The following is a 25,101-nucleotide window of genomic DNA, read 5'->3' on the forward strand; positions in this document are numbered from 1 at the left end:
AGAACATAACTTGGACTAATCAGGAGAGAGTAGGAGGGAGTTTACAAAGGCGGGAAAAATAACAGACACTTAGCCGAATGTTGCGTAACAGGTGCAGGTGCAGACAGAAATCATGTGAGTTAGACAAAGGAATATTAATTAGGGGAGGTAGGGTACATAGAACCAGACAAGTACAAAAATATATAAAGTAAAACTGATTAAATTAACACACTGCCACAATCATAGTTGCCAAAAAGGCCATCCACGAGAGTGGAAACCATGGCTGAATTCATGCCTTTCTCTGAGATCGCTTTTACAATTGTCTGTACATCTTTGGGGTTTACCGGCGTATATGTTCTTTGCTGGTTACCCTCCGGTCCGGTAACCCTTACCGGGAAGGCTTTCACTGCAGCCGCCGGTGCCCATTTGGCGCAAGCTATTTTTATCTTTCCCCAGTCAGTGAACTGGGCCGGCTCGCATTGTAAACCCCTTTCGGAGTGGCTTAGGGTTTTATTAGGTTTCGCTCTAAACCATGTTAGCTCCATTCTTTCTGTTTCTGAGTCCCAATCAGTGTCCGACAGCTCTCCCGAACTGCTGCCGCTGGTGGTGTCCGACTGAGAGTCAGAAGCTGAATGCCAGTGCAATTCCGGGCTCCAGTGCCGTTTTGTGTGGCTCCGGCCCTGCCCCTCCCTTCGGCCAGCGCCATTTTCAAACGCGTATGGCGGGGGTGCTACCCGCGTGTCTTCTCGCGCCGCGTTTTCGGCATCTCTGGCTTCACCCGCCAATTCCTCCCAAAAAACCCGTGCGTGCTGCCACGCCTCAAGCCCCAAAACGCTGGCTGGCGGTGAAGAGACGGATGGGGAACCCGCGGATTTTCAGGAAGGTTCCGCGGACAAGGGGGGACCCGAAGAGTTCGGCGGGGGGGCCCGGGGGTTTTCTGACGGCACCGGGGGGTTTGGGCTCAGGATCAGGGAGCGGGGAAATGCGTCTGGCTCCTGTGGATCCCCACCCTCGGACAAATCGCGTTCAGACGCTGTTTGCATTGTGGCTCCTATCCCCAGCTTGGGGGTAGCTAGCAAACACACGCATGCGGCGCTCCAGAACTCCTGTTCCTCAAGCGCCTTGCGTAGGGCTCGCTTGACCTTTCCCCACGCTTTGAGACTTCTGCCGCTGCCCGAGGATTTCGTATCCTCGGCTAGCGTGACCGTGCATCTCCCCCCCACCTCCGAATGTAATATTTCTACTGGGCGTTCAATCACCCCAATCTCTAATAATCTTGCAATAGCAAGGTGAAAATCCCTGAGCTTGCACTTAATTCCCCACTGTTTATAAATCATACTCACGACCTTCGCCATGGCGTCCATTGGCTGGTCCGACGGCTTCCCGTCCGCTAGGGTCAGGTTCTCTTTCCTGCCCTAGCCGCTGCTTCTGTCCAGGCGAAAACCCCGATTCCCGAGGGATTTTTCTTCCTGGGTTTCGGCACGAAGGAGGAGAGCTGTTCTCAAAACAAACTTGGCGCTTCTTTCCCTGCTTTGCTCTCAGAGCCAGCATTAAAGGCACAGAACTCAATATACAGCACAAACAGAACAGACTGTTGGGGATACCAGCATCATAAAGTCACCCTAGGACAGCACTTGGAGTGTATTTTCTTAAAATTAAAGCTTAAACCTCTACTTTATGTACATGTGGCTTAATATATTCTAATTTCTCTAAAGGCTTGAATTCAACGCCTGTACTTTTCTCTCTCTGTGGAGAATCCATGGAAACATGGGCTCCAACATTTGTCTACACTACTGTGGAGTTAGTAGGCAACTGTACAAGACTGACTTTTGGTAAGATTTTGAGAATTCTTCATAACTTTATTTCTCACATTTGTTTTTTGGATGATAAAGGTTTCTTTGATGGTTTTGTTTATTATCTGTTGTACACCCTGAAGTATATAAGGTACTACTACTAATACTACTATTAAAATAACTAATATATATGTAAACTTATTGTACAACATTCTTTTAATTAAGGTCTAAAGTTCTATCTTTCAAACAAATTGTCTAACTATGACTCATTGTCTTCTCTGGTTTGTTAAATCTTTTAGCTTTTGTATGTTTTTGTGGATGGATTTGGAATGGTTAGATAGGTTTATATAGCATAATTCTTTAAATTCTTTACAAGTATGTTTAGGTGCTAGTAAAACAAAATTAATTGCTGCTTTATTTTGTAGGGTGGTATGTGTAATACTGCTGACATTTGTCAGCATATTACTGATTGTAATGGATGTGGCATTAGTTGGTAATTGTTGTGGATATTGGTCAGCTCTGGAAAGATTACTCCAACAGTGAATAATTATAATAAAAACTTGAGTTTCTATATGCAAAGTAATGGGGAGTATATTGAGGAACTGCTTTCTTGCTAATTACTAGCTGAAAACGTAAGGCAGAAATCTATTGTTAGAGAACTAAGAATTTCAAATTCTTGGGGTTTGGATATTGTTTTGGGAAGTTATTTGGTTTAAATGTCTTAGTTACTCACGGGATTGTTCTCATTAGTAACTTTGGTTTATTATTAAGCTGCTTTTTGGTTAAAGGGTCAGAATGTATAGGTATTGGTCAATCTTTTACTGGAATCCCCCTTTTTTTAAGTGTAAATAGGTAATTGTAAAATCCTGACTTGCTAAGGGTAATAATCTTCTTTTGGCTCTGATTATAAATTGTGATTGCAATAAACTGTTTATAATAACTATAACTTATAGTAAATAACTATATGATATATATTATAATACCTTATATTAACTCTGATTATAATAAATTTCTTTTTCATATTTGTAAAAGTTGTTTTGGGGACCTATAAGAAAGCGTCATTGTTAAACTTTTCTATTATCTTACTTAACATACTTTTCTACTTGCTAAGGCCTTACTCTACTCAGCACAAAAAGGACAGTCTTATTGTTCTATGTCCTCATTCTTGTATCTTTTTAAATTTATGCCTGCATCTGCACTGCTATGAAGACTTTCTGCTTTTTCTGTTTCCCACACCAAGGAAGCATTAAATGGAACATGACTTATTATTCACAGATGTGGGGAGTTCACACCACACTGATCTCTGGCATTTGTACTGAGCCCTGTAGCTACAAAACCACCAGGGCCCCTCACTCACCCATCTGCAGGGGCTGCACCTTGGGGGCTTTATTTCTTCTGTATCCTGCAGAAGAAATAAAAGGGCTGGAAGTGGAGAAGGGGGAAATGGGAATCTTTGGGGAAAAACCTCAGCACCAGGGGGATGCTGAGGAAGCAGGGAAGGTCTCAAGCTTTTGAGCAGAGACTCCTCACCAGCTCTGTGTTCCTGTCCTGTCCTGCTGGACACTGAGCACAGGGGCTGCAGTGGGGTGTCACAAAGGGCTCCTCTGTGACACAGCCCCTGTCCCCAGTGTGACACAGCCCCTGTCCCCAGCACAGCTCCCAGCGATTGTTTACATGGAACCTCCCCAGTGACCACTGCCTGGGCACAGAGGCTCTGGGTGTCCCTGAGGGGCATGGGGACAGCTCACTGCTGGGCACACAGGTGCTCCCGAAGGACCTCCAGGCCCCCTTTGCCCTCCTGTCCCCTTGAGATGTCCCTGGTGCCCTCCAGCACGCCCCAGAGCCCTGTGCTCACACACCCCCGCGTGCCCCAGGATGTCCCTGTCAGTGCCCCGCAGAGCCCCGACAACATGACCCGGGTGAGATTTGCTCAAGCCTAACAGAAATCCCCGGGGTTGGCACCTCAGCTCTTCTCTGGCTCACACCGTCAGAAGAGCTGGTGCAGAAAAGAGGACAAAGGAAATGGAACTTCTTCCACTGAGTTTGCCCTTTCTGGATCTGGCAGCTCCCAGCAAGGGAGACTCCCCTCTCGCTGGTTTTCACTCATTTCTGCTCTGGGACCATGATGGTGAACAGCCTCTTACAACCACAGCCCCTTCTCCACTCTGAATGCTCCACTGCTTCCAGCACTGCTCCACTGGGGACCCTTCCTGAGGCCTTCAGGGCACCCCAAGTCCCTCTGCACAAGCACCCCTGGACTGGGGGTTCCCCCTGGGCTCTGCAGTTCCAGTGTTGCTGGTCCCAGTAGCCCGAGGAGCTCTGCCTTGTGCTCTGATGGTGCTGAACAGAAAGTCTGTGCTGAACCTGGAAAACCTCATCAAGTTTGGTGTCATTTTAAAGTGTGCTAACCATGGAGTTTCTTCATGTTTCCTGGATTTCTGGGTAGACCTTGTCAGGAAAATCTACAAACGCCAGAGGTTTGTGTTCAAAAAGGACACAGAGGAGTCCTCAAATTTATTTGAATAAAGGGAGAGAGCCCACCAGGGCACAAGCTCGTGGGGTTTTTCATTCTCCAGGTGTCAGAGGACGCAGCCTCCTTTTATCCTAAACTGCCAGCAGCACGTTGCCCTCTTCCTTTTCCCATTGTCTGGAGGAAGGTACAGCCTTCCTGAGCCACCCACCACAAATTCCCCCTTGAACCTGTCCTTTTACCCCAAAGTTCAGCAGTCCAGGCTGGTGCAGACCCTTGTCTGCTTCTGTCTGGGCTCTTCAACTGAACCTGCTGCCCAAAGTCAGTGGAGACATTAAGGTTCCAAAGACCTTAACACCCATAACCTTCACCTGTCAAATTATTTTGTAAAGACATCGATGTAAAGACATTAGCACACATCTTTCCTCTCATTCCTGTGTGGCTGCTGGAGGAGTTCCTGGGGCAGTTCCTGGGAATATCTGCAGGAGGGTTCCCAGATGGGTCCCAGGCTGCTCCCGGGTGGGTTCCTGGTGCCGGAGGGGCAGCAGAAACAAAAAAAGTTTGTTCCAAAGGGGTTTCACTGCTCCTTGTGAAAAACAGAGTTCACTCTTTAGAATATTTTAAGTTTAACAACAGGGCAAAAGAAGGGCAGTATTTCCAGTTCTGGGGGACATTTGACAAATGGCACAAAAAACCCCTTAAAATCATGTTCTCCATATACTGTTATATTGCTGGGGTTACATCCATATCCATTAGCTTATACACTGTTTAAACATTCCCCAGAGCCTTGGATATGTCAGGGACTCTTCGTGTTCAGGTTTCCCATCCTGACTCACCTGTGTGACATCCTGAGATCAAGTGAATCAATTTGATTCCTTCCCGTGATTTCATCCTTGGTGTTTCACACTTTTCTGATCACAGGAGTTAACGAGCTCTCCCCCAGTCTCCTCCGGTGCTCTGTCTTGTGTCACTGTTATCCCTTGGGCAGGGCAGGCAGTGCATGGCCTCACACTCTTCTTCCTACTCACACAAAAGCCTTTGCACAGCTTCTGTTTTGCTAAGGTCTAGAGTACAATCTGTTCATCACACCGTTATTTCTATAAGCAATACACAGACATGATATTTATTACACTACTATTTCTGTAAGCAATACAGTTCCTACTAAAACTGATAGATTATACTGTACTAACAATCAGTTCAAAAGAGTTACAATTTGTACCATATTTAAATACTTACGATCAATAATAACATGCAAAAGCTAATACATAAATGCAGAACCCAATATTACTTTTATAAAATAATGTCATTTTTAATAGGTGGAAGTGGGGAGCACTGGGCTCTGTGGGTCTGCCCAGCAGCTGTGCAGTCGCAGCCAGAGGAATTTCTATTTCTTTTCCTCTCCGACACCTCTTTCCTATTTCTCTACGTCACATTTCCTGTTCACTGTGACAAATGAAGCACACTCCTCTGAAAAATTCTAAGCATTTTAATAAAGGATAATAAGGGATAAAACAGAAAGCAAAAGACACAGGTGCCTGGCATAGCCAGTACACACCCACTTCTGCAGTCTGCAGTCTTTTATACTGTTGCAGATGTATTATTTCCTCAAGTGATTGAGCAGATTTAGTTTGAGCTCGTTGACCACAATCTTAATTCAGATTTTCTGCAACCTTGCACACTTCAGGAGTTGAACACGTTGGAGGTCCAGGGTGGTCTTCTGATGCCACTTTAAGGGGTTTTACTATTTCTCCTTTTATGCTCTTCTGCTCTCCGTTTCTGCTATCTTGGACATATATATTGCAATAATATCTTAAAATACATCCTTTGCAAGCCCACTTACTCTTGTGAAAGCCTTGCTTCCCCTTTTACATTGATCACAAGAACTTACAAATTTCTCCTACTTCAAAGCACTTTAGAAGGCACCATATTTATTTACAAGCAATTACAATTTTGCAATTAAAGCAAATAAATTATAGTGAAATCCAACTACTACAAGATTGTTTATTCAATTATTCAATAAAATAAATCTGCAAAAAAATCCATAGGCTCTGCTGCTATGGTCTCATTTGCACCTCACTGGGGTAGAGGCGTCTCTCCCTCCTGGCACTGCAGCCCACGGCCAGGGGCCCTTCCCACTGCAATGGTTCTGGGATTCTGTCAGGGACTCACTTTCCTTTTCTTCTTCCCTCTGCTTGGAGCTGGCAATGGGCTGGAAAATGTCCAGCAAACCAACCTTTGCTGTCTGCTTTGTCAGCCTACACAGCTTCAGGACCTTGTCACCTGCCCCTTGGGCACAGCTCCCCTGGGCAGCAGGGCAGAACCGGCACCCTGGGAGCCTTGGGAATTCCCCTCTGGCATCCACGGCACACGCTGGGATGATCTGGAATTTCAGTTTCATGACACAGCACCCAACACCACTCCCAAGAGACCTCAGTTCACTCAAACCCACCATGCCCCACATTCCCTGGAAGTTCACCCCACGTCCCTACCCATGTCCATGTGCCCTGATGTCCCCACCCATGCCCGTATCCCCACCATGCCCCCATTCTTGGCTCTCCATGTCCCCACTCGTGTCCATGTCACCCCCATGTCTCCAGCCATGTCCATGTCACCATTCATGGCCACATCCCCTTGGGGTCCTGTTGCATCCAGGTGCCCACAGGGGGCCAGGAAGATGTGCAGACCACCAGCCAGCTCTCTTCCTGTCTTGGTTTGACAGACAGGAATCTGCTAGGGAGGGGCAGGACCTCCCTAGGGGTGGAGAATTCAAATCTTCTCCCTCCAAACGATGATGATGTAGAAAATGAAGGGGGGCTTTCAGGCAGAAGGATGGGGCCAGGAAGAACAATTCTTCACTGCTATGTTGTGGATGCATGGCTGGAAAAGCAGGGACATGTGCACAATCCTGCTCTTAGCTTAAGGGATGAGTAGAAGATGAAACGTCCTTGAACCATTCCTTAGATGGGATAAGGAGGAAGTAAAGCTTGGAACAATAGCTGTAACAGGATGCTAGACAGGATGCATTGACCATAAGTTAGGGAAGATTTGCAGCATTTAGCCTCGTGGACAGAGCTTCTGAACCAATTATGTCTACTGCAAGGACGTGTGAACACTATGGTTTAACCAATGATGTTAAGAGTTAGGTGCATGATATGCTTAGCACAGTATAAATGTAAGCCAAATAGCTGAATAAACGAGCAAGATTTTTAACTCATATTGAGTGCTGTCTTGACTCTGGCTGATTCCCCGGCCAACTGTAGGTATGACAAAGCAAATAAACAACAACTACAGCATTAATAATAAACAGAACCAGGAACCTCGAGGGCTTTCTTTCACAAAGCCTGGGGCAGTTTGATCCCGGTGGCCCGGCAGGACTCCGAGAGGCCAAGCTGGAAGGGTGGAAAGCCCCGGGCTGGTGGATGAGCTCAGAAGCTCTGTGCTGGTAGCTGGAGCGGCAGGGATGTCCCGGCAGGGCAGGGCAGGGCTACAGAGTAGCAGAAAGCCTCAAAGCAGCCCCGAATAGGCTGTGATGGTGAGACGGCGGGCCCAGCAGGGCAGGAGGAGGCGAGCTCAGAATCCCTGGGCACAGGAGCACATGAGCAGATGATGGCAATTTCCCAGGGCAAGATGCAGTGATGACCGTGAGCTCTTCCCGCAGAGAGCACCAGCCCGACCATCCTCTCTCCCATGCCCAGAGCAAGAGCAGCTGCCCCCAGCTCTGTCCTTTACCTCCCCCAAAACTCCACTTATCTCCCCCCTCTGAGGGAAACTCTCAGAGACCCAAAAACAACAGGTGTAGCCCACTGCTGCCATCTCCTTTAGACACTTCTTTCTTTAAATCAAGCACACAGTCGTTAGACTTCTAGCAACTTATGGGAAAAAAATTCTGTAAGTGAAAAAGAAACAAATGTAATCCCCAACACTTGCACACATGGATCACCAGGACCGTGGATCCCCAAGGCTCTGCCCAATGGGGCCCACTGGGGATCATCCAATGGGCTCCTCCAACGGGGGATGGAGTTGGAGCAGTGCACAAAGCTCTTCCCGCACGCAGGGCACTTGTAGGGCTTCCCTTCCTGGTGCCTCCATTGCTCTTGGGTCACAGCACAGCTCTGGGACAAGCTCTTCCCACACTCAGGACACTGTTAGGGCCTCTCTCCAGTGTGCATCTGCCGGTGGACAAGCAGCTTGGAGTGCTGGATGAAGCTCTTCCCACATTCTGAGCACGTGTAGAGGCATTCCCCAGTGTGCACTGTCTGCTGCATGATCAGGCCAGAGCTGTCATGCAAGCTCTTCCCGCACTGCCCCCACACACAGGGTCAGATTCCAGTGTGGAGCATCTGGTGACTTTTGACGTGGGAGCTCTTCGTGAAGCCTTTCCCACATTCCTCACACTCATAGGGCCGTTCCCCAGTGTGGATCCTCTTGTGGCGGATCAGGTGGGAGCTGACAGTGAAGCTCTTCCCACATTCCCCACACTCATAGGGCCGTTCCCCAGTGTGGACTCTCTGGTGGATCATCAGGCCAGAGGTGTCTCTGAAGCGCTTCCCACATTTCCCACACTCGTAGCGCCGTTTTCCAGTGTGGATCTTCTGGTGGATGATCAGGCTAGCGCTGGTAGTGAAGTTCTTCCCACACTCCCCACACTCATAGGGCCGTTCCCCAGTGTGGATCCTCTTGTGGGAGATCAGGCTGGACCTGTCAGCAAAGCTCTTCCCACACTCCCCACACTCATAGGGCCGTTCCCCAGTGTGGACTCTCAGGTGGATCATCAGGTGAGAGGTGTCTCTGAAGCGCTTCCCACATTTCCCACACTCACAGCGCCGTTCCCCAGTGTGGATCTTCTGGTGCCGGACCAGGCTGGACTTTGCACAGAAACTCTTCCCACATTCTGAGCACTGGTGCAGCTTCTTGCCATTGTGAAGCTGTTCATGCACCACCAGCTCAGAGCTCTGGCCACATCTCTGGCTGCCTTCCTGGCACAGGGTGGGTCCTTCCTCCTTGGAGCACCCTGGCATGGGTTTGGAGCCCCTCCTCGGGCGGGATCTCCGCGGCTTTTCCTCCCCGTTGCATTCCTGTGCCATGGAGCCGCTCAAAACAGCCTCTTCCACGAGGTTCTGCTGAGGGGATTTGTCCTCCCTGGCCTCCTTGTCTGGGGGAGGAAGGACAAGGACAGGATGGGATTTGCCTCCGTGCCAGAGGGAAGGGCAAGGAGATCCCCCCAGTGCATCCCCGGCAGGACGGCGTCGGCAGTGGGGTTGTCCTGCAGCCGGGGCCAGGCTGGGCTGGGAGATGGAGCAGGAGAGAGGGGCAAAGGGGCACTGACTTCCTCCTCACCTGCCTGGGGATGCGCAGGAATCCTCCTCTTCCTCACAGCCTTCTCCTCCTCTACCCAGCCAAAGTCTGGCACTGGGAATTCCTGGCGTGGGAAAGACATTCTGTGAGTGCATTGGCTTTGAAGTTCCTGCTGTCCAAGTCCATCTCTAAAAGTCACCGCATGTCTGGTGTCCATAAAATCCTCCAAAAATCGAGGAGTCCAAAAACACTGTCCCAGGGCTTCCCTGTTTCCAGTGTCCTTACTCTGGGGTTATGGGGGTCCCTCTTCTCAGAGCTGCTGGGGGCCCGTGGGTCCTGGGGATCCCCCCTCTCCCGGACCCTGCTTCGGCTCGCTCAGGGGGTTTTGCGGCTGCCAGGGCTCATCCTGCCCTGATTCTGACTCGGCTCCCAGCTGTCCCAGGGTCCCCTTCCTCAGCATTCCCCCACTCCAGCCATTCAGCGCTTCTTCCCCCACTCCCCGACAACACTTTCACGCTCGGGGGGCCCGGACCCCCCTCATCTCCAGCCTCCACCACCCCTCCAGGCTGCCGGAGCTGCCCCAGCTCTGCCATCGCCCCGCTCCCCCCTCTGGGCCTCCCGCCCTTCATCCCCGCCTGTCCCGGGATCCCCAAAACCAACGTCCCGCCCCGCCGGCACCGCGCGATCGCTTCGTGGGACCCCAAAATCCCCCCAGGGGCAACTACGGCTCAGCTCTGCACTCCTGCAAGATCTGAAAATATCCCCATCTCCTCCTCCAAAAAAAACCTCCTAGGCACATGCAAAGATATTTGCGGCGCGATTCTGGAATCTCTTAGCTCCTAACTCCATTCCAAAAAAAACCCCCAAACCTCTCGGGGACCCCCGGAGAGATTTGGGGTGAGCTCCCTCTCCCTGGTCACCGGCAATGCTGCGGGGGCCGGAGGTGCGGTGGGCTCTGCAGGCCGCTCGTCGAACTCCGTCGCTCTTTTCCTGTTCCGGCTCCTCCTCCTCCTTTCTCCCTCCTCTTCCTCCTCCTCCTCCTCCACCACCAGCACGACCCCCCTTCCCCCCATTTCCCCGGACCGCGGCCGCTGCAGCACCGGCGTTTGGGTGGGGAGACCCCGCCAGGGATGGGTAGGGGGCTTGGGGACAGTGTGCACCCTTATTATCATTTATTAAAATGCTTAACAGTTTAAGAGGAGTGTGCTTCGTTTCTCTCATTGAACAAGAAGTGTGTGGTAGAGAAATAGGAAAGCGGTGTCAAAGAGAAAAAGCAATGGGAAACACCTCTGGCTTGCAGCTGCCCCCGCAGCGCCCAGCGCTCCCCACTTCCACCCCCCTGTGCCACCCCTGGCAGCCAGGCACCCCGGGAGCGGAGTTTGGGCTCGGGGGGCAGGGGGACGGCACGGCCGGGTCTGCCCTGGGGGGAGCCCCGAGCCCCCCGCCCATCCCCGGGGGCTCCCGGGGGCTCCCCCCTACCCAACAGCGGCGCTGCGGCGGCCGCGGGGCAGAGCGGGCGGGAAAGGGGGGCCCGGGCTGGGGGCGGAGGAGGGGCAGGAGGAAGAGGAGGGAGAGACGAAGGGGAGGAGCAGCAACACGACGAGCACCGAGAGGAGGGGCAGCGGGAGAGGGTCGGTGTTCCACGGCGAGCCCGCTGAGGCCGCAGCTCCGCTGGGCACGACCGCATCGCATTGCCCGGCAGCCCGCAGGTGACGGGGAGGGGAAGCTCGCCCCAAATCTATCCCGGGGTCCCCGGTACGGTTGGGGGATTTTGGCTTTTAATTTTTGGGGGGGTGTGGGGTGTGGGAGGGGAAGGAATGTGGGATTTGGAACTCGCAGATTGCAGAGTGGAGTGTTTGTGGAGGGGTGGTGGAGGCTGGAGATGAGGGGGGTCCGGGCCCCCCGAGCGTGAAAGTGTTGTCGGGGAGTGGGGGAAGAAGCGCTGAGTGGCTGGAGTGGGGGAATGCTGAGGAAGGGGACCCTGGGACAGCTGGGAGCCGAGTCAGAATCAGGGCAGGATGAGCCCCGGCAGCCCCAAAACCCCCTGAGCGAGCCGAAGCAGGGTCCGGGAGAGGGGGGATCCCCAGGACCCACGGGCCCCCCAGCAGCTCTGAGAAGAGGGACCGCCATAACCCCAAAGGAAGGACACTGGAAACAGGGAAGCCCTGGGACAGTGTTTTTGGACTCCTTGATTTTTTGGAGGATTTTATGGACACCAGACATGCGGTGACTTCTGGAGATGATTTGGACAGCAGGACCTTCAAAGCCAATGCATTCACAGAATGTCTTTCCCACAAACCAGGAATTCCCAGTGCCAGACTTTGGCTGGATGGAGGAAGAGAAGGCTGTGAGGAGGAGGAAGTTGTCCCGGGAACCCCAGGCAGGTGAGGAGGAAGTCAGTGCCCCTTTGCCCCTCTCTCCTGCTCCATCTCCCAGCCCAGCCTGGCCCCGGCTGCAGGACAACCCCGCTGCCGACGCCGTCCTGCCGGGGATGCACTGGGGGGATCTCCTTGCCCTTCCCTCTGGCACGGAGGCAAATCCCATCCTGTCCTTGTCCTTCCTCCCCCAGACAAGGAGGCCAGGGAGGACAAATCCCCTCAGCAGAACCTCGTGGAAGAGGCTGTTTTGAGCGGCTCCATGGCACAGGAATGCAACGGGGAGGAAAAGCCGCGGAGATCCCGCCCGAGGAGGGGCTCCAAACCCATGCCAGGGTGCTCCGAGGAGGAAGGACCCACCCTGTGCCAGGAAGGCAGCCAGAGATGTGGCCAGAGCTCTGAGCTGGTGATGCGTGAACAGCTTCACAACGGCAAGAAGCTGCACCAGTGCTCGCAATGTGGTAAGAGTTTCTGTGCAAACCGCAGCCTGCTCCAGCACCAGAAGATCCACACTGGGGAACGGCGCTACGAGTGTGGGAAATGTGGGAAGCGCTTCAGGGACACCTCTGACCTGATGATCCACCAGAGAGTCCACACTGGGGAACGGCCCTATGAGTGTGGGGAGTGTGGGAAGAGCTTCACTACGAGCTCCAGACTGATCGTCCACAAGAGGATCCACACTGGGGAACGGCCCTATGAGTGTGGGGAGTGTGGGAAGAGCTTCACTACGAGCTCCAGACTGATCGTCCACAAGAGGATCCACACTGGGGAACGGCCCTATGAGTGTGGGGAGTGTGGGAAGAGCTTTAGTGTCAGCTGCAGCCTGATCCGCCACCAGAGGATCCACACTGGGGAACGGCCCTATGAGTGTGGGGAGTGTGGGAAGAGCTTCACTGAGAACTCCAGTTTATACAGGCACAGGAGGATCCACACTGGGGAACGGCCCTATAAATGTGGAGAATGTGGAAAAGGCTTCATGAAGAGCTCCCACGTCAAACGCCACCAGATGATCCACACTGGGATGTGACCCCCTGTGTGTGGGGGCAGTGCGGGAAGAGCTTCTGTGACAGCTCTGACCTGATCATGCAGCAGACAGTGCACACTGGGGAATGCCCCTACACGTGCTCAGAATGTGGGAAGAGCTTCATCCAGCACTCCAAGCTGCTTGTCCACCGGCAGATGCACAGCGGAGAGAGGCCCTAACAGTGTTGTGAGTGTGGGAAGAGCTTGTCCCAGAGCTGTGCCGTGACCCAAGAGCAATGGAGGCAGCAGGAAGGGAAGCCCTACAAGTGCCCTGCGTGCGGGAAGAGCTTTGTGCGCTGCTCCAACTCCATCCCCCGTTGGAGGAGCCCATTGGATGATCCCCAGTGAGCCCCATTGGGCAGCGCCTTTGGGATCCACAGTCCTGGTGATCCATGTGTGCAAGTGTTGGGGATTACATTTGTTTCTTTTTCACTTACAGAATTTTTTTCCCATAAATTGCTAGAAGACTAACAACTGTGTGCTTGATTTAAAGAAAGAAGTGTCTAAAGGAGATGGCAGCAGTGGGCTACACCTGTTGTTTTTGGGTCTCTGGGAGTTTCCCTCAGAGGGAGGAGATAAGTGGAGTTTTGGGGGAGGTAAAGGACAGAGCTGGGGGCAGCTGCTTGCTCTTGCTCTGGGCATGGGAGAGAGGATGGTCGGGCTGGTGCTCTCTGCGGGAAGAGCTCACGGTCATCACTGCGTCTTGCCCTGGGAAATTGCCATCATCTGCTCATGTGCTCCTGTGCCCAGGGATTCTGAGCTCGCCTCCCCCTGCCCTGCTGGGCCCGCCGTCTCACCATCACAGCCTATTCGGGGCTGCTTTGAGGCTTTCTGCTACTCTCTAGCCCTGCCCTGCCCTGCCCTGCTCTGCCGGGACATCCCTGCCGCTCCAGCTACCAGCACAGAACTTCTGAGCTCATCCACCAGCCCGGGGCTTTCCACCCTTCCAGCCTGGTCTCTTGGAGTCCTGCAGGGCCACTTGGATCAAACTGCCCCGGGCTTTGTGAAAGAAAGCCCTCGAGATTCCTGGTTCTGTTTATTATTAATGCTGTAGTTGTTGTTTGTTTGCTTTGTCATACATACCAGTGAAGAACTGTTCTTCCTGGCCCCATCCTTCTGCCTGAATGCCCCCCTTCATTTTCTACATCATCATCGTTTGGAGGGAGAGGATTTGAATTCCCCACCCCTAGGGAGGTCCTGCCCTTCCCTAGCAGATTCCTGTCTGTCAAACCAAGACAGGAAGAGAGCTGGCTGGTGGTCTGCACATCTTCCTGGCCCCCTGTGGGCACCTGGATGCAACAGGACCCCAAGGGGATGTGGCCATGGATGGTGACATGGACATGGATGGAGACATGAGTGTGACATGGACACGGGTGGGGACATGGAGAGCCAAGATTGGGGGCATGGTGGGGATACGGGCATGGGTGGGGACATCAGGGCACATGGACATGGGTGGGGACATGGGGTGAACTTCCAGGGAATGTGGGGCACGGTGGGTTTGAGTGAACTGAGGTCTCTTGGGAGGGACGTGGGGTGCTGTGTCATGAAACTGAAATTCCAGATCATCCCAGCGTGTGCCGTGGATCCCAGAGGGGAATTCCCAAGGCTCCCAGGGTGCCGGTTCTGCCCTGCTGCCCAGGGCAGCTGTGCCCAAGGGGCAGGTGACAAGGTGCTGAAGCTGTGTAGGCTGACAAAGCAGACAGCAAAGGTTGGTTTGCTGGACATTTTCCAGCCCATTGCCAGCTCCAAGCAGAGGGAAGAAGAAAAGGAAAGTGAGTCCCTGACAGAATCCCAGAACCATTGCAGTGGGAAGGGCCCCTGCCCGTGTGCTGCAGTGCCAGGAGGGAGAGACGCCTCTACCCCAGTGAGGTGCAAATAAGACCATAGCAATACAGCCTATGGATTTTATTGCAGATTTATTTTATTGAATAATTGAATAAACAATCTTGTAATAGTTGGATTTCACTATAATTTATTTGCTTTAATTATAAAATTGTAATTGCTTGTAAATAGTTATGTTATTTTTTTAACCACTTTGTAGTAGGATAAAATTGGTAAACACTGAGCAGTGTAAAAGGGGAAGAGAGGCTTTCACAAGATGTAATTGGGCTTGCAAAAGGTGAATTTTAAGATATAATTATTATTGCAATATATATGTCCAAGATAGCATAAACGGAGAGCAGAAGAGCATAAAAGGAGAAATAGCAAATCCCCTTAAAGTGGCATCAGAGGACCACCCTAGACCTCCGATGTGTTCAACTCTTGAAGTGTGCAAGGTTGCAGAAAATCTGAATTAAATTGTGGTCAACCAGCTCAAACTAAATCTGCTCAATCATTTGAGGAAATAATACACCTGCAACGGTATAAAAGACTGCAGACTTTTATAAGACTGCTTTATTAAAACTCTTAAAAATTTTCAGAGGAGTGTGCTATGTTTCTCACATGGTACAAGGAATGTGAGGTAGAAAATTAGGAAAGAAGTATCAGAGAGGAAAAGAAACAGGAAATTCCTCTGGCTCGGGCTCCACAGCTGCTGGGCAGAGCCGCAGCACCCAGTGCTCCCCACTTCCACCTGTTAAAAATGACATTATTTTATAAAAATAACATTGGGTTCTGCATTTATGTATTAGCATGTGATTATTATCATATGTTTTAAATATGGTGCAAATTATACCTATTTTTATTCCCTTGTTGATATATGATATGATAATGATACATATGATATATAACATAATGTAATATAATCTATAACATAACACAATGTAATATAACATATATCATTTCATCATATCCTATCATATCATATAAATGCCAATTAACTGTGCCAATTGGAATATAATTTGATTTATTAAAAAAGTCAAATTACAGAATTTCAGTAAAACCAGCAAGCGGAGTTACGGTGACGATAACCCGGGATCGTCAAAGGGTGAACGGAAAGCAGCCTCTGTCGCACTGCAGTCCCCCAGTGTTCATGAATTGGCCCCACCTGGGGTCCAGGTTTTATACACTTTATTTTGCCCCTGGCATAAGATTTCCCCACAGTTCTTTGTTTCCCTGGAATAGTTATTCGAATTTATCGGCGTCACTGGTCTGCTGAATGGGGTCTCCTATGGGAGGGAGAAGTGTCAATTTGGGTCCTCCCGTGAGGGAATGGGAGCCGAAATTTTGAATGGACAGATGTTCTCCTCCAGTGATCAGCGAGATGGTGGAGCTCTGATGACTCTGCTGCCTTTGGGAGGAAGAACTGATTGCTTATTTTAATGTTCCTCGTTTCTGATGCCAATGACGGTGCCCCAGGTTCCCAACATTTCATTGTCTCCTCCTAAAAGGTGGTTTCTGGGTGTTGCCTGCCTTGGAATTTGTCAATTCCGTGGCTGGCTGGAACTAAGGTTACATTTCACATGACATATTTACAGTTTGTGTTTATGATTTAACATACTATAATCCATAATATCCATTCCACCAGGCAGCAACTGACAGAACAAGGGGACACAGTCTCAAGCTACATCAGGAAAGGTACAGGTTACATATTAGGAAAAAATTTTTCACTGAAAGAATAATAAAGCACTGGAATTTTCTTCCCAGGGAGGTGGTGGAGTCACCATCTCTGGATGTGTTTAAAAAAAGACTGGACATGGCACTTAGTGCTATAGTCTAGTTGAGGTGTTAAGGCATAGGTTGGACTTGATGATCTTAGAGGTCTCTTCCAACCTCATTATTCTGTGATTCTGCGATAAGAACACGAATTAATGCACCATACTGACCACAGGGAATATTATCCTGATTTTGTGACTTCAGAGAAAGTGGATTTGCAGGTATGGGAGTGATTTGCCAAAGCAGCTTCAGGCAGGAGTGGGAGCTGAAATACTAAAATCCCCAAATTCTGCTGTCCTGGAGTCACCCTGGGCTCTGCCTGGGGGATCCCTGGATCCCTCCTGCACTGAACACACACCTGGATGTGCTTATTGCCTCTTATGGGTCATTGTCACACTAATTTTTCCAAGCTTTGCCTCTTCCTGCCCCGTGGCTTGGCTCAGGGAGGGGTCACAGGTGTGCAGACTCTGGTCAAACACCTTTCCCAGCTGCTGGCTCACCTGTCTCTGGTTTTCCCTGCAGATCTACCAGGGCACAGCACAGATCCAGTGAGTGATCATTGCCCGTGAGCACCTGGGCAGGTACAAGGCCTGAGGGATGCACCAGCTCCAGGCCTGCTATTCCAGGGAAAGGGATTGTGCTGCATTTCTCCATCAGAAGAACATGGGAAAACCCCTTTTCCATCCAACTCCTGTTCTTGTGCCTGACCCAGCACAGGCTCTGGGACCCCATCCATGCCCTGAGCTCATCCCACTGACTGATCATCCCAAACATCCCTAAACCCCACAGGGATCTTAGCGCTCTTTCCAAATCTCCCTTTGGCTTTCAGCAGCCAAGGAGACAAAACCCTTCCCCAGCAAACCTGGATGAGCAAACCTGACGGTCGGATTTGGGCTCTTTCCATGTTTTTAATGGCACTGATCCACTCGCTTTGATTATTCCTGGGGCTTGGGTGATGGCAACTGGATCAGCCTCAGGGAACTTAAAAACCCCTGACTTTTCCTCCTGTGGAAGGGCCCAGCTGGCTGTGGCACTTAGGCTCCAGGGCCCCAGTTCCCAAGATCCACAGGAAACACTGTAGGTTTGGAGCCTTCCAACAGCCAGATCTCAAGAAAGACTAAAGTGAATCCTTATTTCTCATGCCTTGAGCCAGAATTCCTTGTTACGGGTCCGTGGTAATGACGGTGTGTGAGGGAGGCTACGTATGTGCTGGCAGGAAAGGAGAGGGATGGGGCAATGGGAACGGGAATGAACTGATCCTGTGGAAAAGCGTGCAGGAAATGGGCTGGGTTTGGGCATGGCAGTGTGGGCTGAGCTGGGCCTTGCCCTGCAAATGCCCTGCAAGGAGACACGGCCTCATTCCTGTGCACACACCGGGCAGCATCAGCTTCTCCCACCTGGCCTGGCATTCCCAGCTCCTCAGGCTGCCCCTGAGGGCGCTCAGTGCTGGAGGCACCGCCAGGCACGGAGCTGACCCACATCCAGGCATGTTGGCCACCGGCGCTGGGGCTCCAGGGAGAAAACCAGCACAGAGCTGGGGCAATCTCCAACAAACGCTGGGAACATCTGGAACGCTGACAAACAGCTTTTAGAGCTGTGAATTCCCTGAACTTTCCCAGCCAGTGCTCACTCCTGCCTTCAGCCATCTCCTTGTGCAAGTGGTGTCTGAGCCATGAAAATACAGCCTGGGCTCTGAGCAGTGCTGGGGCAAAGGTGTGTCTTGGCCACATCCCGGAGCTGGGACGCCTTCAAAGGGGACAAACTGGGTTTAGGAGGCTCATGAGCATAACAGGATCATTTGACGAATGGGATGTTCTCCAAACAACCCCCAGAGACCCTTGGGAGATCCCTTCCTCTGATGTAAATGAGTTCTCAGAAGTCATTAAATATGTACATGAAGTTGTGGGAACGTTCAGCAAATCCGTGTGAGTTTGGGGAAAGGGATGGATTTGTATTAGTGACACAGAGAGGAGCTGGTGTGTGAAATAGCTGGGGCTGTGTGATCCCAGCGCCAAAACAAAGCTAGGCCTGCCTTTAATATCGGAATGAGAGGGCTGGAAAGCTTTTCCCGATGGTTTGGGGACAGCAGGGAGACCAGGGCGAGGTGAGGGAGGCAGGTGGAAAAGCCTTGGTGCTGCCCCAAGGGGATCCCCCCTGCCTGGAGAGCTGCAGGGCTGAGAAAAAGCTGAGAAGGAAACATTTCCCGGAGCGCTCGGGTACGGCCCCAGCGGGCACAGCCCCCGCAGGTGCCGATGGCGGGGCTGTGGAAGGGGCCACCCTGCAGGGATGGAGGGCGAGGGAGGAGCGATGGGACGGGCTGGGGAGGAGGGAGGCGGAGGCGGAGGCGGGCGGATCCCGGCGGCAGCTCCTCCTGCGGGAGGATGGCCCTGGGAGCGGAACCGGCGGCGGGAGCGGCCGCGTGGTGCGGGACGGGCCCGGGGACAGGTGGGGATCCCGGGGCCAGGAGGGGATCCCGGGGACAGGTGGGGATCCCGGGGCCAGGAGGGGATCCCGGGGACAGGTGGGGATCCCGGGGCCGGGTGGGGATCCCGGGGACGGGAGGGGATCCCGGGGACGGGTGGGGATCCCGGGGACGGGTGGGGATCTCGGGGACGGGAGGGGATCCCGGGGACGGGAGGGGATCCCGGGGACGGGAGAGGATCCCGGGGACAGGAGGGGATCCTGGGGACGGGAGAGGATCCCGGGGACGGGAGAGGATCCCGGGGACGGGAGGGGATCCCGGGGACGGGAGAGGATCCCGGGGACGGGAGGGGATCCCGGGGACGGGAGGGGATCCCGGGGACAGGACGGGATCCCGGGAGGGTCGCGGGGCGTCTCGTTGCCGGCAGGGGCCCCGGGCGGGGAGCGGCGGGAGCCGCGGGCACGGAGCCCCCCGGGCAGGGAACCCCCGGGCACGGAGCCCCCGGGCAGAGCCCCCGAGGGTGGCGGTGCCGGGGCTGTGGCAGGGGCCGCTCCAAGGGCGCGGTGCCGCAGGCGCTGCCCCGAGCGCGGCCAGGCCGGAACGGCGCGGCCCAGGGCGGAGCGGCCGGGCCGGGCCGGGCGGCCCAGGGAGGCCGCTCAGGCCGATGGCGGTGCCGCCGAGCCGGGGCCGCGGGAAGGGCCGTGCCGGGGCGGCCCCGGGGGGGTTTTGTCCCGCTGGCTCCAGCGCCGTGCCAAGGGCTGCGCCCCGGGGCCCAGCTGCAGCCGGAGGGAGCGAACCGCGCTGGGAACAGCGGCTCGGGGCTGGGAGCGCCGCGCCGGACGGGGACGGGCACGAGGAGGAGGAGGAGGCGCTTGCCGGGCCCGGGATGAGCGCTGGCATGTATTATCTGAGCCCAGCTGATGTCTCTCACCGCTTTAGCTCTAGAATTCCTCTGAGGCCCGGCAAGCCGCCGATCCCTGCGGCAGCGGAGCTTTTCCCAGGCTGGGTTCGAGTCCCCATGGCCGAGTTTGAGGCGGCTGGAGGAGAGGGGGCCCCGGTTGGGCTGTGCCCCATTGCCAGACGGGGCAGGTGCAGCTGTGGCCGAGGCGTGGGGTTTGTGGCCATGAGGGGCTCTCAGGTGGCCCCAGTTGCCTGCTTTGGGAGTTGGTGGCCAGGTGCATGTGGGAATGTTGGCTCGGGGCTGTCCCTGAGCCCCGTGTGCTGCAGAGCTGGGCAGGTTCCCCGTGTGCAGCGGGGCTGCTGCAGCTGCAGGTGGCAGTGAGTGTGCAGGAGGGAACTGCACCTCTGCTCAGCCTGGCCCTGAGCCTGCAATGTTTTGTGCTTCTCGCAGGTCTGCGCCTCAACCCAGGACATTCCAGCAGCCCAGAGCTGGGATCCAGACACAGCGCCTGATCCTGCCTGGGGCTGCCCTTGGATCCAGCTGCTGCCAGGCTCCTCTCAGGCATTTGGTAAACCGGGGCATCCCTCCTGCACCCCATGACCCAACAGAAGTGGCTTCCCCATAAACCTTGTCTGCAGCTTCCTGGGGAGCTGGGAATGCACAGCACAGGGTGTCACCCACTGCTGGGGAGCTGGGAATGCACAGCACAGGGTGTCACCCACTGCTGGGGAGCTGGGAATGCACAGCACAGGGTGTCACCTATCACCGTGGAGGCCCAACCAGGAACACAGACTGGGGACACAGATCTGGGTGCATCAGAGCAGCAGGGCAGAAGACCCTGCCCTTAGTTTATTTTTCCATTATATATCTGTGGCAAGGTGACCATGGATTGGAGAAGGGTATCGCCACCTCTCCTGTCACATTGGTCCAGGAGGCTGTCATTCAACCTCCCCTTGTCTTGGAGAAAGTATTCATAACATTGCCAATATTTACAAAACATGGTCCTGTGTTTACAATTCACCAGCGTGAGAAACTGCACGTTTCTCCTTTAATATGAACGCTCAGCAAACCAGGAAAATTCATGGCAACATCTCACCCTTTTAAGTATATTAAAAAGAAAACAAAAAAAGAAAAATGAACAATTCTATGACAGGAAAAAAGAAGGAAAAAACCTGTATAAAGTTCACCGACCTTCATTTAGGTGACGGTGTGAGGGCTACATGTTGGTCTGATTCTGCCTTTGCTACCCAGGGTTTCACCCTGAACCCCTTGCAATAACCTGCTCAAAATATCTCGAGCATAGTCTAACATAATTCAACCAACACCCTCATATTTTTAAATTTTTATAAGATACAAGGGAATATACGGTGCAAAAGGCAGGAGCATTCCAAGAAAGATTTAACCACTCAATTGAAAATTCTGTACCCCAAAAGTTCTGTCCCAAAACCACAACCCCCAAACAACGTGCCCTTTCCCCACAGAGGTCACAATGGCTACCATACATAAAACTGAGCCATAGCAAACAATTCCTCTGAGTCCATGATTAACAGTCTGCTGGCTCTCAGCATCACACTGCTTCAGTCTGTCCTTGTCCAGCAGCTCCACAGGATCCAAAGTCTCTATGGAGGCCATATAGGAAAAGAGAGGATGCCAGTCCATGTCCATGTTAATCAGATCTCGAAGAGGCTTCTGTGATGGGTGGCACTAGGGTGGCACAGGATGCACAAGGTTTCAGGATCAAACAGGATCAGTCCAATGCACCGGAGGCAGCTCAGCAGACTTTCAGCGGCCACCTCCATGGCAAAGATCCCAGAACCTGAGGATAGAGAACTTAAAAAACACAAATTGAGCAATTGACTTTTTCTCAAAGAATGCATGCAACATAGGATGTGGACGTAGAAACCCACTGCAAGGTCCAAGGAAAACTGACCATAGCTATGTGGCAACATCAACACTTCCTACACTTGAGATGATGGCTGTACACCAGCCAGAGAATTTTGCTCTTGTTCTAGAGCTTGGGAAACTGTTTCGTCCCCCTGACGTCTTCGTCTTTTTCTTCGCCTCCGAGTTTTCGGGCTTGGCGTGGGCTCATCATGACCCACTGCTTCGCATGTTTCTGCAGTATGGTCTGGACCCACACCTTGTGCGCAGAAAAACAAGGGAGTCACTTTCTGTGCCTCCTTTTCCTGTTCTCCACTAGGCTGAATATCTGCCTGTGTCTCATGTCCATCATTCTGCCTCTTTTCTGCCGGCTGTGAAGCAGCTGTTGGGGTAATCACCATACAATCACAGGTGTTTAGAACTGCACAGGTCTGGACCATCTCCAGGACAGTAGAAGTCTCTGGAATGGTTTCCAGGAGCCTCTGGCAAGCAGAATTAGCATGGCTTCTTGCTAATTGCTCCAAAATTATCATTGTCAAAGTTCTATCCTTGACTCTCGTCTTTAAAAAACACATCAGACGAGATATAAATTTATGAAAAGCTTCCTCTGACTTCTGTGCTATGTCTAAGAAGTCTTCCTTTGGGGAGAAGGATAACTTGGTTTTTATCAATGCAGATATCCCTATGTATCTGCACGAATCTAAAACAATGAAAGAAAGGCCAGCTTGCACATCAGGGCAAGCATATTGACTCCTCCCCATAAGTAGGTCAACTCCGACCCCAAACAAGGGATCATCTCGAGGCAGGTGGCTATTTTCGACAGCCATTTGTCCAGCTAGGAATTTCCAATTTCTTTCAAAGGTAAAAACCTGTTGAGGTTCAAGCATCATTGTTGCAAGACCTCTTATTACATAAGGAAAGATCAGATTCTCAAATTCTGCACTGATCCATTGAATTGCCTCAGTGAAGCTTATATTATTTTCTGCCACGTCCCTTGATAAGGGAAACGGGACTGCCCATGATGGGTCATCATGGCTATGATGCTGTGGACCCACGTCCACAGCTCCCTGAACTGGCTTGGGCAAAGCTGCATCTTCAGGCAGCAGCTCTCTTAGGTCAGCAGCCTGGTTCACCTGGGATGCCGGACTAAAAGCCTCATCCGATTTCACGACAGGGAAAGCGTGCACATCAGACAACGCTTTTACCCCGTTATCATCTCCCACAGCCGACCCGGCCCCGTAGGGGGGGCGGGCGGGGGACAGTGACTCGCTCAGACTCCTCTCTGAGCGGGGGGGTGATTGTCGCGCTGGGCAGGGAGGCGTGGCCGATCGGCCACAGCCTTCAGCTCCTGCCCGGCCAGCCGATGGGTCGGTGGCCAGGTCGGCGGCAGCAGCGGCAGCCGAGAGCCCCTCCCGCTCGGTGCGGGGGGACATTCCCCAAGCGGCAGGGAGGGGACGCGCGGCGGTGCCGCGCGGCGGCGCGGGGGGGTCGCACGGCACGAGGGGCCCCGCAGCAGCGGGCAGCGTTGCGCCCAGCCCTCCCCCCGCGGCGCCGGACCGGCACCGAACGCGTGGGGCGGGGCGCGGCGGGCGGCGGCGGCGGCTCCGCTGCGGGCACCGCACGGACCGCCGCCGGCGGCGACCCCGCGCACAGCATTTGGCGCGGCGGGGGGACGGGGCAACGAGGGGCCGTCCCCGCCGCTCTCGCCTGCCGAATCCTGCGCGGAGCAGGTCGCGGCGGGGCGGGGCGGGCCGGGGAGGCGGCGGCAGGGGGCGGCGCCGGCAGCGCCGGGGGCGGCGCGCACGGCGGCCCCCCCGGCTCCCCGCAGGGGGCCCGAGGCGGCGCGGCTCCGCGCGGCAGCTGCAGGGCGGACCCCGCAGCGGCGGCGGGCAGCGGGGGGGGTCGCCGCGGCACGGCGGCTCGGGGCGGCGCGGGCGATCCCCCGCGCTCGGCGTGGGACCCGATGCCGAGCGCTCCGCCCCCTCGGCACCCCAGCTCCCCGCCCGGCAAACCGCGCGGGAAGCGGACCGAAAAAAGCTTCCCCGCCCTTCCAAAAACCCCGCTGGGCGCGCCCAACCCCCGACATGGGGGTGGGGGTCTCCTGCATCGGCTCTAACCCTGCATCAGAGCAATCCTCGTCAGAAGCGACGGAGCTCACAGGGGAGCCAGTCCTGTTTCCTGTCGAAAGCCCAGAATCAACTTCAAAGTCCTCCCCAGCCTCTTTTAAAAGTGGGAAGACTGTTGTCCATGCCCGTAAAAGAGTGCCTGCCTTAGAGTTTCCGTCAAGGACGGCAGAGAAAAGGCTTTTTCCCAGGGTTCTCCATGGGCCAATATAAAGTGCCTTTTCAGCAGTATAAAAAATTCCAAGTTTCTTTCCCCAGCTAAGCAGTTCTCTCACGTGTTTCCTGGTCAAGTCAGCGTCACAGGACAACAAAAAGGAGTGGAGCAGTTCCATCATCAATCGTTCCTCTGAGAACATCGTGGGTTTCTTCTTTTTGCAGCTGTAGAAGGCAGATTTTTTTTTTTCTTCTTTTTTCTTTCCTCACTAGCTTGCAACTTGACCACGTAGGCGCCAGTTATCACCGTGGAGGCCCAACCAGGAACACAGACTGGGGACACAGATCTGGGTGCATCAGAGCAGCAGGGCAGAAGACCCTGCCCTTAGTTTATTTTTCCATTATATATCTGTGGCAAGGTGACCATGGATTGGAGAAGGGTATCGCCACCTCTCCTGTCACATTGGTCCAGGAGGCTGTCATTCAACCTCCCCTTGTCTTGGAGAAAGTATTCATAACATTGCCAATATTTACAAAACATGGTCCTGTGTTTACAATTCACCAGCGTGAGAAACTGCACGTTTCTCCTTTAATATGAACGCTCAGCAAACCAGGAAAATTCATGGCAACAGTCACCCACTGCTGGGGAGCTGGGAATGCACAGCACAGGGTGTCACCCACTGCTGGGGAGCTGGGAATGCACAGCTCAGGGTGTCACCCACTGCTGGGGAGCTGGGAATGCACAGCTCAGGGTGTCACCCACTGCTGGGGAGCTGCCAGATGAGTCCCCAGGGCAGAACTGGGCATTGCTCTTGCTCCAGGGACAAGCTGTGCCGTGGCTCAAATCCCTCTGATCCTGGCAGTTCTTGGATCCACCCTGCACCCCTGGGAAGCTTTCCCTTGCAGTCAGCCCCACTTAATTTAAGGAGTTTGTGCTTCATGTGCGCTCCACCTGCATCTTGGGGTGCTTTGTTATCCACCTCCACCCTCAGGGGCTCTGGGGTGCCCTGTCTTGTGCTGGGGACAGCAGGAAAGCAGAGGGGGCTTGGGGAAGGAGCCCCCAGTGAGAAATGGGGAGCAGGAGCTTGTGTG

At 53.4% G+C, this 25,101-nt stretch overlaps 2 protein-coding genes and 1 non-coding gene across 3 annotated transcripts in view; 2 read left to right on the forward strand and 1 right to left on the reverse strand.

Annotated features, from left to right (window-relative positions):
- Positions 1-14,327, forward strand: part of LOC134562071 (zinc finger protein 239-like) — a 118,926-nt gene extending 104,599 nt beyond the window's left edge. The window contains exons 2-3 of the mRNA XM_063419527.1: positions 11,840-11,921; positions 12,107-14,327. Coding sequence (XP_063275597.1) covers positions 11,867-11,921; positions 12,107-12,939 — 888 coding nt within the window. The 5' untranslated portion in view covers positions 11,840-11,866 and the 3' untranslated portion in view covers positions 12,940-14,327. The remainder of the gene's footprint in view (positions 1-11,839; positions 11,922-12,106) is intronic.
- Positions 5,662-10,008, reverse strand: LOC134562057 (zinc finger protein 239-like). Its single transcript, XM_063419518.1, has 2 exons — positions 9,580-10,008; positions 5,662-9,394 (listed from the first exon to the last, which is right to left on the reverse strand). The coding sequence occupies exons 1-2, from the start codon at positions 9,752-9,754 to the stop codon at positions 8,562-8,564; spliced, it is 1,008 nt and encodes a 335-aa protein (XP_063275588.1). The 5' UTR covers positions 9,755-10,008; the 3' UTR covers positions 5,662-8,561.
- Positions 14,328-19,829: 5,502 nt separating the features above from the next.
- On the forward strand, positions 19,830-19,913 carry LOC134562253 (small nucleolar RNA SNORD45). Its single transcript, XR_010083123.1, has one exon. It is a non-coding gene; the product is annotated as a small nucleolar RNA SNORD45 (small nucleolar RNA).
- The last annotated feature ends 5,188 nt before the right edge of the window (positions 19,914-25,101 follow it).

Source organism: Prinia subflava, chromosome 26 (assembly GCF_021018805.1).
Source record: "Prinia subflava isolate CZ2003 ecotype Zambia chromosome 26, Cam_Psub_1.2, whole genome shotgun sequence".
Taxonomy (NCBI): Eukaryota; Metazoa; Chordata; class Aves; order Passeriformes; family Cisticolidae; genus Prinia; species Prinia subflava.

Excerpts from the sequence above, each read along its gene's own strand:
- LOC134562057 (XM_063419518.1), bottom strand. The coding sequence starts at position 9,754 with ATGGACACCAGACATGCGGTGACTTTTAGAGATGGACTTGGACAGCAG. Across the intron at positions 9,395-9,579 it reads TCCTGCGCATCCCCAGGCAG|ACAAGGAGGCCAGGGAGGAC; the intron begins GTGAGGAGGAAG and ends TTCCTCCCCCAG.